The sequence below is a fragment of the Pipistrellus hanaki genome, assembly GCF_964339955.1.
Source record: "Pipistrellus hanaki genome assembly, chromosome: 5".
NCBI classification, from domain to species: domain Eukaryota; kingdom Metazoa; phylum Chordata; class Mammalia; order Chiroptera; family Vespertilionidae; genus Pipistrellus; species Pipistrellus hanaki.
Genome location: NC_140507.1, coordinates 34,011,627 through 34,028,120, shown reverse-complemented (window position 1 = coordinate 34,028,120; position 16,494 = coordinate 34,011,627). Strand labels below are relative to the sequence as shown.

At 58.7% G+C, this 16,494-nt stretch overlaps 1 protein-coding gene across 5 annotated transcripts; it reads left to right on the top strand.

Moving 5' to 3' along the window:
• Positions 1-259: 259 nt before the first annotated feature.
• Positions 260-16,174, top strand: RNF44 (ring finger protein 44). Of its 5 annotated transcripts, none has more exons than XM_084886670.1 (11): positions 260-494; positions 10,663-10,814; positions 11,052-11,232; positions 11,591-11,758; positions 12,139-12,312; positions 12,408-12,569; positions 12,677-12,801; positions 13,057-13,144; positions 13,230-13,351; positions 13,491-13,590; positions 13,796-16,174. In XM_084886670.1, the coding sequence occupies exons 2-11, from the start codon at positions 10,708-10,710 to the stop codon at positions 13,856-13,858; spliced, it is 1,290 nt and encodes a 429-aa protein (XP_084742796.1). In that variant the 5' UTR covers positions 260-494; positions 10,663-10,707; the 3' UTR covers positions 13,859-16,174. The 5 variants fall into 5 exon arrangements, with proteins under 5 accessions (XP_084742796.1, XP_084742794.1, XP_084742793.1 ...); XM_084886668.1 differs by lacking the exon at positions 260-494 and adding an exon at positions 4,877-5,253 and having other exon boundaries at positions 12,417-12,569; XM_084886667.1 differs by lacking the exon at positions 260-494 and adding an exon at positions 4,879-5,253.
• The last annotated feature ends 320 nt before the right edge of the window (positions 16,175-16,494 follow it).

Sequence of the window (16,494 nt, the reverse complement as noted above, 5' to 3'; positions counted from 1 at the left end):
TTCTCTCTGTAAAAAAATCAATAAAATACAATACATATTTAAAAAAAAAAAAAGGCTCTTTGAGCGGCTGCGGAGTCATATTAACTTTACAGACGAAGCGTCACGTCAGTCACTAGTCCGAGGTGGCGGACAGTAGCGGAGAGCTGGAACGCCAGACCCCGGACTCCTCCCTTCTGCCGGGCCCCGCCGCCCCGCACCGAGTGGGCGTGGCCTGCCCGCCCCGCCCCCTTCCGCCTCCCGCTCCCGCGCTGGGTGTGAACCAGGTGGCTCCATAGGCGCGCGGGAGCGGGGTGAGGACTGCGCAGCGGCGTGGGCCCCGCGCGTGCGCGCGCGCGCGCCCAGTGGTGAAGCCCGCGGGTAGTTCCACCGCGCGGGGCCGCAGGGGGGGCCGCGGCGGCGGCGCTCGTGCCGCAGCCGGACCGGGACCCCGGGCTGCAGCTGGAGCGACGCGCCGCCGGCCGCCCGGTGGGGGTGGAGCCCCGCCTTGGCCCCAGGTAACACCCAGCCTGGACCCTGAGCCTCAGCCGCAGGGACAGCGAGGAGGACGGAGCGATAGGGGGCGGCATCGGGCTGGCAGAGTAGTGCAAGGACTTCCAGCGAGGCCTCTGCCTGCATCCGCAGGGCCCAAGCTCCCTGTCCCGGGACCCTAAGCCAGAGCCGCTCGCTCAGCGACCCGCCTGCTAGGGTCAAGGGTGCCCCTGGGAACTACAAGTCCCAGCGTGCCCTGCGCCCTGCGCATGCCCCGGCTGGTCCCAACCTTCTTCTAGGGCCCAGGAGTCTGCAATCCTTAGCCTTGTCGCTTCCGTTCCCTTTTACTAGCGCTCCTTGTGCCAACCCCTGGGGAGCCAGAGCTTCCTGGGACCTGACCTGGAGTGGCCGCGAGTCTGGGGAACAGATCCCTGCACCCCAGTGCCGTCGTTACTGCTTTCATGATGTCGGGGGGAGGGGGGAGGGTCCAGAGAGGGTCTTTGTCCAAGGTCACACGGCTTCCGTTGCCCGAGGGCCACTAAGCCCACGTCGAGCTGATGCTGGAGGTTGGGAAGGCCGTGTGGTTAGGAGGGGGGTGGCGGAAATTTGGTTGGATTCAGTCTCCCTGGATCTGCTGTGCGCCGCAGTCCTGTAGTCCCCGGTTTTCATCTCTGGTTGATGTGGTGATGGCACCTGCTCCCGCCTCTGCAGACCCTGGGGTTTCCAGTGGTGAGAGCTTCAGGGCAGAGGAAGTCAGAAAGGAGAGCCCCTCCCAGCATCGCACCCACAAAGCTCCCACACCCAAGCGCAGACCCAGACCTAGAAAGTCAGGGATGCACACAATGAGAGAGAGCCGCTAATGGCCCTAAGGTGTGTACTCCCGCCCCATTTTACGCCTCGTCAAACTGAGCCTCGTAGAGGTGGTGACTTCCTCAAGGTCATAGAGCTAATAAGCAACGCTTAGGGTCCAAGCCCACACAGGCTGGCTTCAGAGGTTCTGGGTTTAATGCCTCCTCAGAATCCTCTGAACAACACTATTGGCACATACGAAGTGTTACCGATGTTCTGATTTTACAAGTGAGAGACTGTGAGGCCAAGTAAGTGACCCACGGTTTCAAAGGTGGGGCAAGAGTGCTGCAGACTCGAGCCCCAAACCTGGCGACACTTTTACAGACACCCCACCCTCCCCCCATCTGCACAAAGGTGCTTCTTTTTTAGGTGAGTCAAAGTTTGGGTTCAGATGTGAGGTGTATTCAGACCTGCCCTGAGCTGGCTCTACCAGACTGTGCTGTGTGTCCCTGGATGGTTCCTTAATCTCTCTGTTCTGCCTAGAAGACTACTATGCCTGCCTCTTTGGAGGGTTTGAGGGTCCTTAGGAGAAAGGAGTGGGGTACTTCCTGACTCTGAGGGAGGGGGGCGGTGGTGGCAGCCAGCTATTCGGGCTCTTGGATAGGACAGTGGAGCAGGAACAGATGACCCTGCCTTCTTCCTGCCCAAGTAGAATCCCTCCCATCTGCAGAGGCGGCTTGGGGATGGGATGTAGCACCCAGGGTTTTGCACTTGAAGCTATCAGGATTTGAATCCCTCTGCCACATACTCACTCTGTGATCTGGAGCCACCCACTAGTCTCTGATCTTCCAAGGTCTCTCCTGCCCAGGACATCTGCGCTTTTATTAAACAGCCCTTGGGAACCCTGTGTTGGCATTTAAGTGGCATGAAGCATACTTAAAGTGAGATTAGAAGGCGATCCCAGATTTACCCCTTGATAGTTGTATGATGGTAGGTGAGTCATATTCCGTCTCCCCCGAGTTTCCTCACCTATAAAATGGAGTGAATGCTGGTGCCTAGCTCTTAGGTCATTGGAAAAAACCAGTGAGCCAATGGCCAGAACTGGACTTGCCCAGACTATGCAGGAGACCCTTGAGCCCAAATTTCTCCATAGAAGCTCATGGCAGATGCCTGGGCAAGGGTGAGCCACCCCCACCTATGGTTTAAAGCAGTGTTTTTCAACCTTTTTTGGGCAAAGGCACACTTGTTTCATGAAAAAAATCACGAGGCACACCACCATTAGAAAATGTTAAAAAATTTAACTCTGTGCCTATATTGACTATATATAAAGTAATTCTCTTGAATAGGAATCAAATAAACACAAAGAAAGTATTTTATAATTACTTTATTATGAAATATTAAGTAAACAAAATAGTGAAAAATTATAAAATTCTTGTCTTGTCTGCACCTACGGCACACCAGGCAACATCAGTGTGCCGCGGAACAGCGGTTGAAAAACGCTGGTTTAAAGAACCCCGGGGGCCATACTTCCGGGATCTGTGGCAAGGGGAGTTATTTCCTAAGCCACCTTCTTCATCTGTATGACGAAAGTAGCAGAACTGGCCTGCAAGTAAATGGGGTGGGTTAATGAGAATGAGGGATTCAAAAGGTGTATGACCATATCCCCACCATGGGGTTCCAAAGCATAAGATGTGTCAGTGAAGCTGAGAGGGGATTTCATAGAAGAATCCAGATTTCTGGCTTCTCTGGAAAATCTGGAAAAATTGAGCCTCTTCCCCACCAGCTCCAGAGTGATTCTGCATAAACTCAGGAAAGTTTTTCAAGTTACAGGGGAACATGTTCTTGGCCTGTGGCCCTGGGGAAAACACGGGGTGAAAGTCAGACCCAGAGCCCCTTCCTTGGACCTTCACACCCCAGTGTGGGCGAGGGAAGGGGGAGTCCCCAGGAGGTAGCTTTCTGCTGTCCTGGCACAATGTGATGACAGTTGTGCTGTGTATTGAGGAAGTCAGAGCACTCTGTTAACTGTGATGGAGTTTGGCTTTTTAATACCATCTGTAGTAATACATCATGAACTTGATCTCCTGTGCCTAGAGACCTGCAGACAGTACCATCTTCAGTCGTTGTTTTTGCTGGCTGTGCATCCACATGCTAAACAACACCGAGAAAACATGTCTGTTCCCCAAACTTCTGGATTTTTCCATTGGATACCTTTCCTAAAGGGGAGTTTCTGACTCTAAGAGATCAGAAGTTTTTATGGCTTTAAAAGTCTAAAAACATATTCTTTAACAGTAATTTTCTTTAGACTTTTCTGTCGGTTATACTGAATAGGTTTTTTTTTTTTAAAAAAAAAAAAGAGCAAATGTAACCTTGGCCAGTGTCACTCAGTTGATTGGGTGACATCCCATGCAACCTTTCGGTGCATGGGGCAAGTTGCTGTCTCAATCCCCAGTAGGAGGTGTGCAGAGGGTAGCTGATTGATGTTTTGCTCTCACATCAATGTTTCTCTCCCTCTCCCTTCCTCTCTAAAAAAATCAATTTTTTAAAAAATCTTTTAAAAAGTAAAAGAGCACATGTACAAAAGAATAAGTAAGTCTATCTTCCTGACCCAGTGGTCTCTTCCAGTTCTCCCTGAGGACAGTTGTCAATTTCCTATACATCCTTCCAGAAATATTATGCAGATATTGTATATATCTAATATTAAAATATAAATATTATTATACTCTGTTCAGCATCTTGCTTTCAACTTTTATCTTTGAATTTAGGATTATGAAGTATACCAAGGAAGCATAGGGAATTGCACCACCCCTAACTCTGCCCCCATCCCACAGCCCACCGCACACTATGATTTTGCCCTGGCATCTCTTAGGGCTTTTTTGGAGGTAGCCCTATGTCAGTGGAGCATCATACAGGGGAATCAGTTATTGATTATATACATCATTCTTTTTTTGTTTTGTGGTTTTTACCTTTTTTTCCCCTCCTTTTTTTTCCTACACCATTATTGGGCCTGTTCCCAGCTCTTGGATATTAAGGGTCTTACTGATTTTTTCCCCCTTAAATAATCAATATGGAGGTAATATTCCACTTTGTATGTCTGCCTGGGGGAGGCATCCAAACAAAGGGAAAAGCTTGGCTTTGGCTTGGTTTCAAATACCTGCTCAGCCACACTTCCCTGGCTGTGTGACCTGGGGTCAGTACACCCCACTTGACCCATCTGTAAAATGGGCAGGTTGTAGTAATCCCTCTGTCTCATAGCTAGCTTCTGGGAGTGCAGTCGAAAACTGAAGACTTTGTGGGGCTTAGTTTCCCAATGCCCCTAGGCAAGAAGCAACTAGAGCGCCCAGGACTGCCGCTGGAGCTTCAGATTGTTACCCACCCCAGCCGGCACCGGTTTGGCTCAGTGGTAGAGCATCGGTCTGCGGACTGAGAGGTCCCAGGTTCGATTCCGGTCAGGGGCATGTACTTTGGTTGCGGGCACATCCCCAGTAAGGGGGTTGCAAGAGGCAGCTGGTCGATGATTCTCTCTCATCGATGTTTCTAACTCTCTATCCCTCTCTTCCTCTCTGTGAAACATCAATAAAATATATTTTTTAAAAAAAATTGTTACCCGCCCCTTTCCCTGACCGCGCTGGGGGCGGGGCGGTTAAAATGTCTGTGACGTCAGCGGGTGCGAGACCAATCACCCTGCACGTCAGGCGCTAATTATTTACATGGATTGCCGGCTATTGGTCCGTTAGGCAAATACAGCCCCCCCCCCCCCAGCTTTTTAAAGCCGCCGCGTAGTTTTAAAAGATGCAGGGAAGCCAGACCATGATGTCATCGCAGCGCAGTAGCTCTTAGGGGTGACGTCATATCTGGGGAGGTTGATGGCCCGGGACTGTAGGGCCTTCCTAACCCCTTGGACTGGCCCGAGAGGACGCCTCAGCCTGGTCGAAGATCGGCCCCATTACAACTCAGTGCCCCAGATGTCGCCCTGTCTCCGAGGAGGGAGTCATGACAGTAAGTCTGGGCCGTGCTTCTGTCGGCGGGACCCATTTTTCCAAACCGGGAACCAGCCTCAGGAGCGTGGCTGGCTCTCGAGTTCGCATAGCAAGTTCCAATTACAGCTGATTGGCCTTGCCCATCCCGGAGTGTCTGCTGCTCTTTAGCCAGGCGGCCCCGCCCCTTGCCTGCGACAGCTGCTGTCCCTTTAAGTGCGGAGGTGAGCGCGAGAAGAGTATTTTTTTTCCTTTTCATCTATCAAGATGGCGGCCACTGGTCACGTGTCTGGCCGCGGCGAGTGACGGCCTCTCGGGCCCCGGCGGGGCGGAGCTCGCAGCCCGGGGCGGGGCCGCCTCAGGCCGCGGCCGGCTACTGTTCGCTCGGACCCGCCTCCCGGCGCGCCCCCGCGAGGCCCCCGCCCGCCGCGCGCGCCCCCGCCGCCGCTCCGAATGTTGTGAATCAAATGCGGGGTTTGTTACATTCCGCCGGCGCCGCGGCCAGTTCTTAAAGGGCCAGCCGCCGCCCGGGCAGCTGCGCAGACCTGCCCGCGTCCTGCGCCGCCTCCCGCCGCCGGAGGGCCTGGGCTGAGGGAGGCTGGGCGCGCGTGGGCCTCGCGAGGCGGACGCCAGCGGACGGACAACAAAGCGAGAGGCCCCGGAAGGAGCCGGACTGCTCCGGGCCCCGGGGGTGGGGAGGGGAGCACATTGTTCCGCAGGGCGGGGGCTCTTAAAGGGTCCGGGCAGACCCCCCCCCCCACCCCACCCCATCACCGCTCCCTCCCTGGCCCAGCTCGGCCGCCCCAGATCGGGAACAAAGGAATCAACGTGTGTCCAGGAGGCTGAAGGTGAGTTTCCGCGTCCCCGGACACCGCTGCCCCCTCCCTCGGGACGACCGGGGGCGGTGAGACCGCTGGCTCCGCAGGGGTTAATCGCGGGCGGTCCGGAGCGGGGCGGCGAGACCTCTCAGATCAGAGACACCCCCTCCCAGGGAGCCCCAATGCCAGGACGAGGCTCCCCGCTCCGGAGCCTGAGCGCTGCGGTTGGAGAGGAAGGAGCCGCCCCCTCCCCCTGCCGCACCGCCACTTCCTTTGTTGTTGCTTTTGTCTCACGCGGAGCACATGGTCCGGGATCCTCGACTCTTAAAGTCACAGCGCTCCCGCTCAGGCGCCGCAGTCTGGCCTCCCGCCCCCCCTTGTTCCTCCGAGCGCGGCACAAAGGACTGAGATGGGGGCGAGGGAGTCTCCTCTCCTGTCCACACCTTGACATCCCTTTCCTGGGAAGAGTCCCCTCGTCCCGCAGCGCGTACCTGGTCCATGTAGAGGAGGGGCCTGCCCCTCAGGGACACTGGTGTCCTACCCCGCTGCTGTGACCACCTACATTCTTGCCTCTGGTGGCCTCCGGCTTCATTTGGGCACGCTGGGGAGGAGAGATTGCCATCCCCGTTTCACAGTTGTGGCCACTGAGACTCACAGAAGCGAAGAGATTTCCTTGAGCAAGGTCACCCTAGGAGTCCGGGCTGGCCCAGCAAGGACTGACTCCTGGTTCCAAGTCTGGCTTTCCTGGCCTGCCTGTTTTGGGGGTGAGGGAGAGAAAGGAGGGGGGCTTCTCATCTCGCTTAGTTAACTCATGTTTTCAGGCCCACTTTGTTTAATCTGCAAAACAGCAGCTGGACCCCAGTGACTGGACCTAGAAGGGACTCCCTAGACCCAGATGGGGGTAGCTGCTGGGGCATGGGAAGTAGGGGGTGGGCATGGGTGCAAGGTGGGGCACCTGGTTCCAGGCAAGATGGCGTGCAGGGAGGGGGCCCTCCAGATCCATTTGCACAGATCTCCCTGAGAGGACATCACAGAGGAGTGTGGAAAGGCAGAGCACTTTGGGTGGCCACCCTTGCTGCTGACCTTGAGCAAGTTGCTAGCTCTCTCGCTTCTCTTTCGGGCAAGTCACAGGCCCCTTCAAGAAAGCTCTCCTGATCTGTAGGGCCTGGAATAGAGCGTTGGAGTTAGGCGGGTTTTAGGATTACTGATGCTACTGAGTCAGGGGTTGGAGGAATCTGGGCCCAGGAGCTCAACTGTGACCAAATTTGTCTCTTTCTGGCTTTTTAGCTTAGAGCAAGTTACTTCCTTTCTTTGGGTCTGTTTCTTCAGTTGTGAAGTGGGTGTGTCCCCTCTTTGCTGCCTCGGTTCCTGGTAGGACTTTGGGAATCAGGGGCCCCTCGGTTGTCAGCAGGGGTATTCCCTAAGGAGGCATACTTCCCAGCTACCACCTGCAGAGCTTGAAGTGGCCCCTGATTTCTGCTTGGAGGGTGGAGTGGAGGTCAGCCTCTTATTGTCTAACTAGAGGCCCAGTGCATGGATTCGTGCACTGGTGGGGTCCCTCAGCCTGGCCTGTGCCCTCTCGCAATCTGGGACCCCTCAGAGGATGTTGGACTGCTGAGCCGCGCAGGCAGTCTGACATCCCCCCGAGGGATGTAGTGGTGTGCAGTAGTGCACAAATCGGTAGGCTGCGGGGGAGGAGTCCTGAGCTGGGGCCGGGTGCCTCGCTGCTAATGCTCATCCCGCCACTCAGTAAGCCCACTGAGCAGCGGCTCCCACTATGGGAGTGCACTGACCACCAGGGGGTAGCTTCTGCATTGAGCATCTGCCCCCTGGTGGTCAGTGTGTGTCATAGCGACTGGTGGTAATGGTCACTTGGGCGGATAGAGAGAAAGAGAGAGAGAGAGAGAGAGAGAGAGAGAGAGAGAGAGAGATAGTTCACACCTAAGCTTTACAAACCACTCTTACAAGGGCCTGTGAGCAGCACCTGCCAGTCCACGGGAGGAGGTCATTAAGCTGTACCCACTTCACAGATGAAGCTGAGGTTCGGAGAGGGGAAGTGATATGCTCACGACCCCGGCCGGAAGTCAGGGTGTCATGTGTCCGCAGTTAGAGCCCCTTCTGTCTGCTGTTCTGGGTTCTCGGCTCATTGCTACTTCCCTTTCCTGAGAAGTGGGTGTCTGAGGGGCTGGCCACAGAACAGATTCGCATGGGCCTGGGCCTCTGTGGGGTCCACACCCCTGAGCCTTGATGCTGCCCAGACTTCAGCAAACAGCCTCCCACAAGAGTAACCGTTGAGCCGAAACCGGTTTGGCTCAGTGGATAGAGCATCGGCCTGCGGACTGAAAGGTCCCAGGTTCGATTCCGGTCAAGGGCATGTACCTTGGTTGTGGGCACATCCCCAGTAGGGGGTGTGCAAGAGGCAGCTGATCCATGATTCTCTCTCATCGGTGTTTCTAACTCTCTGTCCCTCTCTTCCTCTCTGTAAAAAATTAATAAAATACATTTTTTTAAAAATAAAAAAGAGTAACCGTTGAGGCCATTGCCTGGGCCGTGTCCCATTGCCCTTACAGCTCCAGCTGACTGGCCTTGGACCTCACCTCTGAGCTTCACTGCCCCTCCTTCTGAGGGCTGCAGTAAGGACTGACCAAGATGGCACACGGGAGTGTTGTAGTTATTGTTGATGTTCTTTATCAGTCAGTCAGAGCAGAGGTTCCCAAACCTACCTGTGCTGGAGAAACTGCTGGAGAATTTGGTAAAAAAAAAAAAAAAGCTAGGTGCCCTTGTTCCCCAGCCCCGTACGGACTCTGACCAGGAGGCCCCGGGCCTGTTCCCATTATTGGGAGGTTCCCCCGAAGCTCTCTGGGCCTTTGCTGGCCAGGCTGGACTGTCAGCAGGAACGGGGAGGCGGTGTATGTGTACCATGTGTGAGGATGTGTGCTTGACCCACACCAGGGATCACAAACCCAGTCACCTGAGTGGGCAGGAGGGAGTGAGTGTTTCTGGGTGACTCATGCTCCAAGAGAGAAGGGGCCAAGCATAAACGAAGGACCAGTGGAGCCGGATTTTCTGGCCCTGACCATCCAAAGGCCAGAATCACATGTAGCCTCCCAATTTTGGATTGTTGGCACTAACTTCACGACTGCAGACCGGCCTTGGCCCTGTGTGGCCGAGTCCCCGGTGTGCATTATTTCCACGCGAGGCCGGGCGGGAGCAGGAGGGTGAATCCCAGCCTCGTCCTGCCTGTGGCCTTGGCGGGACGCTGTCCTGGCAGCTGGAGAAGGGCCTTTCTTGCAGGTTCATTTGGAGAGTCAGGGCTGCAAAGACCTCTCAAAAGAAATGTTTTTGCCACTGCGGAAGGAACAGGTGCTGAGGGGACCAGTACACTGCTTCCTGGCAGTGTCAGCAGAGAGGCATCACGGATTCGGAGGGAGTTCTGTCAGATGGAGAAGGGGTGGTGGGGACCTTCCTGTGGCAGGAACCGGACAGGTTTCAAAGCTTTCCCTGCGGGGGCCTCATCCCGCCCTCTGGAGTTAGTGAGGGGTCCCCCTAACTGGGCCTCACCCCGCCCTCTGGAGTTAGTGAGGGGTCCCCCTAACTGGGCCTCACCCCGCCCTCTGGAGTTAGTGAGGGGTCCCCCTAACTTGCCCCACCCGGACCCCCTGGTTCCCAGGGAAGGAGCAGACCTGCCACGCCCATTCCTGCACAACTTCCTCCCTTAGGTCCTGGCTTCCTCTTCTTCTCTCAGCAAGCCCCACCTCCCGCCTGGAGGCCGTGTGAGGCCCCCAGCGCTGCATTGCAGGCCTACCTGGCCAACCACGGTGGCTGGCCTCTCAGCCCCTCCTGGGGTGCCCGTGGGCTGGACCCTCCCGCAGATGGCAGGGTGCAGTGAGGGGTTGGGGTCAGCCCACCTCCCCTTTGACACTGGGGCAAGTCCCTTCCTCTCTCAGCCTCAGTTTCCTCTTCCGTAAAATGGAGCAAATAACACCTTCTTTGAAGAAGTCACACATGGGTAGGCTCTGTGGGAACGGGTTATGGAAAGAAACAGAGGGACGGCCAGGTCTGTGCGTAGGTAGAGATCCCAGCGGGAGAAGGAAGGGAGTGGCCTGGTAGGACCGTGTCACCTGGGGGCAGACTGGGAGCCCCCGAGGGCAGGATCTGGGTCAGAACCTCTTACCTGGGCCCCACGCCTGGTTGGAATCCCCCCTGAGCCAACTAGATGGGAGGGAGGAAGCTGAGCCGCCCGGAGACCAGCGCTATAGACCCCCCACGGGAGGGAGCCCTATGCTAAGGAGCCTTATGGAGCCACCTGCCCCAGGAGGCTGAGACTCCTGCAGCCCCGAGGGAGCCCAGCTCGTTTTGCAGAGCAGATTGAGGCCTGGGATCCTTGCAAGCCAAGCCGGGCCCGTCTCTCAGCTCTGAGCCCCAGTGCCAGGAAGAGGGCTAGACCCCCGCCCCCCCCAGAGTCCCTGCGCGTGGGGAGCACAGGGGTGGGGGTGGGCATTGGTGGCCCCAGAATCAGACAGCAGAGGTTTGATTTTAGTCTCCCGGGCCCTAAATGAAACAAGCGGCTGGATTTCTCTGTGCCTCAGTTTCTCTGTCTTTTTGACTCCTAGGGTTGCGAGCCCGGGCCCAGCCTCCCCACCCCTCTGCCACCCCTGATGCGACCATGGGCTCTGGCGGTGACTAGGTGGCCGCCCTCCGCCCCTGTGGGTCAGCGGCGATTGTCTGCGGGACCCGGCAGCACCCCAGCCCAGCTCCGGGGAAGGTAGGAAGGAAACACCCCCCCCCCCCCCCCCCCCCCCCCCCCCCCCCCCCGGTCCTGCAGTCCCCGGAGCTCCCGACGCTGGGGCCGTCGGCGTGGGCCGGGCCTGGGGCCAAGGGTGGCGGGGCACGGGCCCTGAGCTCTCCTCCTTCCCCCGCGGGTAGTGACCTGGGCTCCTCGCCATGCTCTGTGAATGAGTGCCCCCCTCAGTCCTACCCGGGCCTCCTCTCTGTGGTGCAGCCCTGGCCGGGAGGGCCGCCTGCCTGCCCAGGATGAGCGCTTACCCTCCCAGCAGCCTCCGCCCCGACCGTCACACCTCCTTGTAGAGGAGCGTCGAGCCTCGGCTCCTGCCGGCGGGAGCCCCCGAATGCTGCACCCAGCCTCCCAGCAGAGCCCGTTCATGGTTGATCTCCACGAGCAGGTAGGCAGCACACCCCTGTCCGGCCCCGGCCTCCGAGAGCCCGTCTGTGAGGCAGAGTGCCGGAGCCCGGGTTTCCCTTGCTTAACCCCTTGCATGTTGAGGGAGCCATCGTTAGCCCTGCTTTATGGGCTGTAATTGAGGGCCTGGCCGGGACCACACCGCGGGTGAGGGTGGAGCTGGACGCTCCTCCAGGCTCCCGGGCTCTCTGCCCTTTGGACTGGGGGCCGGGGCGGCCGGGTCTGCACTGGGTGGGCCCAGCTAGCGAGCGGGGAGTGGCCCGGCAGGACTGTCTCACCCGGGGCAGCACCCTCCGGCCAGGCCTCCTCCCTTCAGCCCCTGCGTTTCTCTCCACCCACAGGTGCACCAGGGGCCTGTCCCTCTGTCCTACACCGTCACCACCGTGACGACCCAAGGCTTCCCCTTGCCTTCAGGCCAGCACATCCCCGGCTGCAGTGCCCAACAGCTCCCAGCATGCTCCGTGATGTTCAGTGGGCAGCACTACCCACTTTGCTGCCTCCCGCCCCCGGTGAGTGAGGGCCTCCACCTCCCACCCCACCCCCACCCTCACCCCCACCAAAAGGCCCGTGGCGGGACCACCGAGCTGAGGACACCCAGGCAGGCTGTCAGGGCGCCTCCCTGGCTCCAGACCACCACCCTGCACCCCAGTGCCTGCCAGTGGGAGCCCCCAGATGCTATACCCGGCCTCTCGACAGAGCCCGTGTGGGGGTGGTAACCGGGGGCCTTCGGAGTGTAGTGTCCTGCCTGGGTGGCCTGGGCCAGGGACGGGCAGTCGGTCCAGAGGACTTCGGGGGGACCTGCCGCTGTATGGGGTGGCCCCCGGCCCTTGCCACAAGCACAGGCCGGCCCAGAAGCACGTTTCCCAGCTCCTGCCCCCTCTCTCGGCAGTTGATCCAGGCGTGCACCATGCAGCAGCTCCCTGTGCCCTATCAGGCCTACCCCCACCTCATCTCCAGTGACCACTACATCCTGCACCCCCCGCCGCCCGCCCCACACCCCCAGCCCGCTCACATGGCGCCTCTGGGCCAGTTCATATCGCTGCAGACGCAGCACCCGCGGATGGTGAGTCTGGGCGACGGGGCCGATGCTGGAGGGAGGCGGCACGGGGCAGGGGTTTCCCTGTCACTGACCGCAGCTGACCCACCTGCCTCTTCTAGCCCCTGCAGCGGCTGGACAATGACGTGGACCTTCGGGGGGATCAGTACCCCCTGGGGAGCTTCACCTACTCCACCTCCGCCCCAGGCCCAGCCCTGTCCCCGACCGTGCCCCTGCACTACCTGCCCCACGACCCCCTGCACCAAGAGCTGTCCTTTGGTGTGGTGAGTGGCACCCCCAACCCCCTCCCTACCACCTCTCCCCACCCCCCACCCCCAGGCTCTGGGGCGGTGGGAGCCAGGCACACTGGTGACCCGTCGCCCTCCCACAGCCCTACTCCCACATGATGCCACGGAGAGTGAGCACCCAGAGATACCGCCTGCAACAGCCGCTGCCCCCGCCGCCGCCGCCACCACCCCCGCCGCCGTATTATCCCAGCTTCCTGCCCTACTTCCTGTAAGTACCTGCACCTCTGCCCCAGAGCCGTGGTGCTCCTCTCCGGGGGCCTCCTGTGGTTAGACAAACACAGCTGTGGGGGCCTGGGGCCTCTCAGGCTCTCTGCACCCTCAGCGGACCGCGCACACACACACACACACACACACACACACACACACCAGCTGGGCTTTCCTCTCCTACAACATCCCGGGGCAAACACGGGGGCCCCAGTGCCTGCTGACCTTGACCCTGGCCCCCTGCACCTGTCTCCCCTAGCTCAATGCTGCCAATGTCGCCCACAGCCGTGGGGCCCACCATCAGCCTGGATCTCGATGTGGATGACGTGGAGCTGGAGAACTATGAGGTCCCGTGGAGCCCTGTCCTGGGAGGTGGGGGCTTGGGGGCCTCCGGCCCAGGCCGCTGCTGACCCCGCCCCTGCCCGTCTGCAGGCCCTCCTGAGCCTGGCGGAGCGGCTGGGGGACGCCAAGCCGCGAGGCCTCGCCAAGGCGGACATCGAGCAGCTTCCCGCCTACCGCTTCAACCCCGACAGCCATCAGTCGGAGCAGACGCTGTGAGTGCGGCGCCCGGCCCTGCCCTCGGGGCGCAGCTGGGCTGCCAGGGAACCCTTTGGGGGGGATGGGGCCCGTGCTCTGCCACGAGCCCGCCCTCAGCCACCGGCATGGCAGCGACATCCTGTGCCCTCCTCCCAGGTGTGTCGTCTGCTTCAGCGACTTCGAGGCGCGGCAGCTGCTCCGAGTCCTGCCCTGCAACCACGAGTTCCACACCAAGTGCGTGGACAAGTGGCTGAAGGTAACGCGGCCCGGGTTCCTCTGTGGGGAGGGAGGAGGCTGGGCGTGGGGGCCTCCCTCCTCCCCCTCCTCCTCCTCCTCCTCCTCCTCCTCCTCCTCCTCCTCCTCGTCACCCAGACGTGCTGGCCTAGTCAGGGCACGCAGCAGGACGGGCGGGGCGGGGACGGGTGCGAGTGGGTCTGAAGCGCCAGCGTCCCTCCGCTCAGGCCAACCGGACGTGTCCCATCTGTCGGGCCGACGCCTCCGAGGTGCCCAGGGAAGTCGAGTGAGGCCCACAGCTGCCCATGAGGACCCTGCCCGAAGCTCTGGAAACTCAGGGGGGAGGGGAGGATTCAGGGAGGAGGGGAGGGAGGGCCCGGCCTGTCCCACTGTTCCCACCTGTACATCCAGCGCTGGTGCCAGGGTCAGGCCCACGAGCAGCCCCTGCAATAAGCCCCTGCGTTTGCCAAGCTCCAAAGACTCCATCCCCAGTCTGCCTGCCAGTCCGCCCACCACGGAGCTGCCTGGGTGCCCCAATCGGCCTCCCTCCCGCTGGCCCTCGGCTCCATCAGCATGGGACCCCGGGGTCTTCCCCCCATTGTGGCCGGTGGAGATCCTTGGCCCCGATGGGCAAAGGGGTCACAGTCCTGGGACTCTTGGTCTCTTGCACTGAAATAGCGTGCCCTCTTCCCAGGCGGCTCTGACAGCCATGGACAGTGGCATACGGCCATTTCCTGAAACCCAGGCGTGGGTCTGACCCCAGTCGGACTCAGGCAGCCAGCCCCACGCAGCCTGCTGAAAGGGGCGGGTCTGGCTCCCCGAGGACCCTCCCGCCAGGCACAACATTCCAGCCACACGCCCAGGCCAGAGGGCCTCAGAGCCAGCCAGCCTCCTGTGCGGGGGCACAGGCCCTGCGCCTGGGCAGCACATATCCTGAGGGCCTGGGCTGTGCCAGGGAGAGGGACGCAGGTCCTGGCCGCCACCGCTCCCTGGCAGTGACGGGGTCCAGACCCATGCCCGACTTCCCCTCGCTGTCATCCTGCATGAACGTGAAGAGTAGCAGTCTTTCTTTATTCATTTGGCCCAAAATCGCGTGTAGGATTTTGGGGTGTGGATTTTTAGACAATTTGTTTTCTTTTGGTTAAATGGGGGTGGGTATTAGGGACCAACCTGGACTGAGTGCCCAGGGGGCAGGGAACCGTCCAGTGGTGCCGCCTGGTCCACATGCATGCGGGCGGCTGGGGCTGGGCCCGGCGGCCGGCGGCCCCAAGCGGAGTTAGGGGTCTGTGCTCAGCTGATAACTGCCATGCACTGTACTGCACACGTCCCCAGAGCCTACTGCTTTTCAGGGCATTCCTCCCTCCAGCCAGCGCCCGACTCCCACCGCCTGGGCCAGGCTCCTCCGAGGAAGCCCCAGGAGGACTGGGACCAGGGAGGGCGTGGGCCTCTCCTCCAGGGCCCCCTCCCACCCTGAGCCTGCCCTCCGAGGCCTGGAGGAGGCCCCCGCAGGGTCTGGCTGAGCTTCCCTCCCCCTCCCTCCTGGCCCCTTCCCCGTCCCACCCCCCAGCTGAGGTTGCTGCCCAGAACGAACTGCGTGTGGGGCCGGCACATCCTAGCAGGCAGCCCCTGGCGCCTGCTGCCTCAGGGATGCTCCAACCACCCTCGTTCTCCGGCAGCGGCCCTGGCTCCCGCCCCCCGGCCGCCCTGGGGCCCCGTCAGCCTGGCCCCACCCCCTGGAGAACCCAAAGTCTTACTGTACATAATGCCAGGTGATGTTTCTATATTTATAGCAGCGTCCAAACCCCTCGTATTTTACACAGACAGCCATCCTCTTCCAGCCCCTCCCTTCCCCGCTCCACAAAGAGGTTTTCACACCCTCGGGGTCCTGGGCCGGCAGAGCAGGCTCTCGTGGCAGAGGCTGCCACGGTGGTTCCAGCGAGCAGCTGTGGACGGGGGTGGGAGGAGAAACGACGTTTTAAAAAAAAAAATCACTTAAGAGAAGATTTATAAAACAATTATTTAGGATGTTTGTGATTTGCTGACCTTGCTCTAGATGCCATGTTACCAATGATTTCCTGTGGTGGGGGCTTGTTCATGTTTACTCTTATTTACCAACTTCTGGCCTAGGCATGGCAGTGGGCAGCACCCCCAGCCTGGCTGGGCCCAGCACCTGTGTTCTGTGTTAGAAGGGTTTTATATATATGTGTATGTAACTACAATATACATATATATACACACACACATAAATATATGTAATTTGGGGGGCCTGTTCCTTGCACATTTTACAGTTACCTCATTTTCCCCATGTATGTATTTGAGAAAATGCTAATATATAGAGAAAAAAAAATGGTTCTTAAAGCTTAAATGTGTGGTTTTTTCCATTCCATTGGATTCACATTGGTTTGTAGCATTTAACATAACTAGTATGTTGTATTATATATATGTGTATACTGATTGAAATTTTTAACAGATTTGTACTTTTTTTAAAATGAAAGTTGCTAGTTCTGCTTGACCAAGTAGTGCAATCATTATTTTTTTTAATATTGTTGCTGATTTCAGAGGGATATTCACTAATAAATGTATGATGTATACCAAGTACTGCCCAAGCTGCCTTTGGCCGCCTGTGTTCTTTTGGTGGGGAGTGGGGGCGGGTGTCAGTCTGCGAGTGGGTGGGAGGGGAGGGGAGAGGGGTGGGAATGGGCTGGTCAGAGAAGATTGTTCTTCATGAGGGTACCTTCTGATGAGTCTGCCCAGCTGGCTCAGTGGTAACTTATGAACATCAATTGGTTGCCTCCCACGTGCACCCCGACTAGAGCCAGGGATCAAGCCTGCAATCAAGGTATGTGCCCTTGACCGGAATCAAACCTGGGACCCGTCAGTCTGCAGGCCAGACAGCTAGGGCGACACAGTTTTCCCTTTAAATTAG

Coding starts and splice junctions, on each gene's coding strand:
- RNF44 (XM_084886667.1), top strand. Junction 11,759..12,138: donor TTTGCTGCCTCCCGCCCCCG/GTGAGTGAGGGC, acceptor CTCTCTCGGCAG/TTGATCCAGGCGTGCACCAT. Junction 12,570..12,676: donor AAGAGCTGTCCTTTGGTGTG/GTGAGTGGCACC, acceptor GCCCTCCCACAG/CCCTACTCCCACATGATGCC.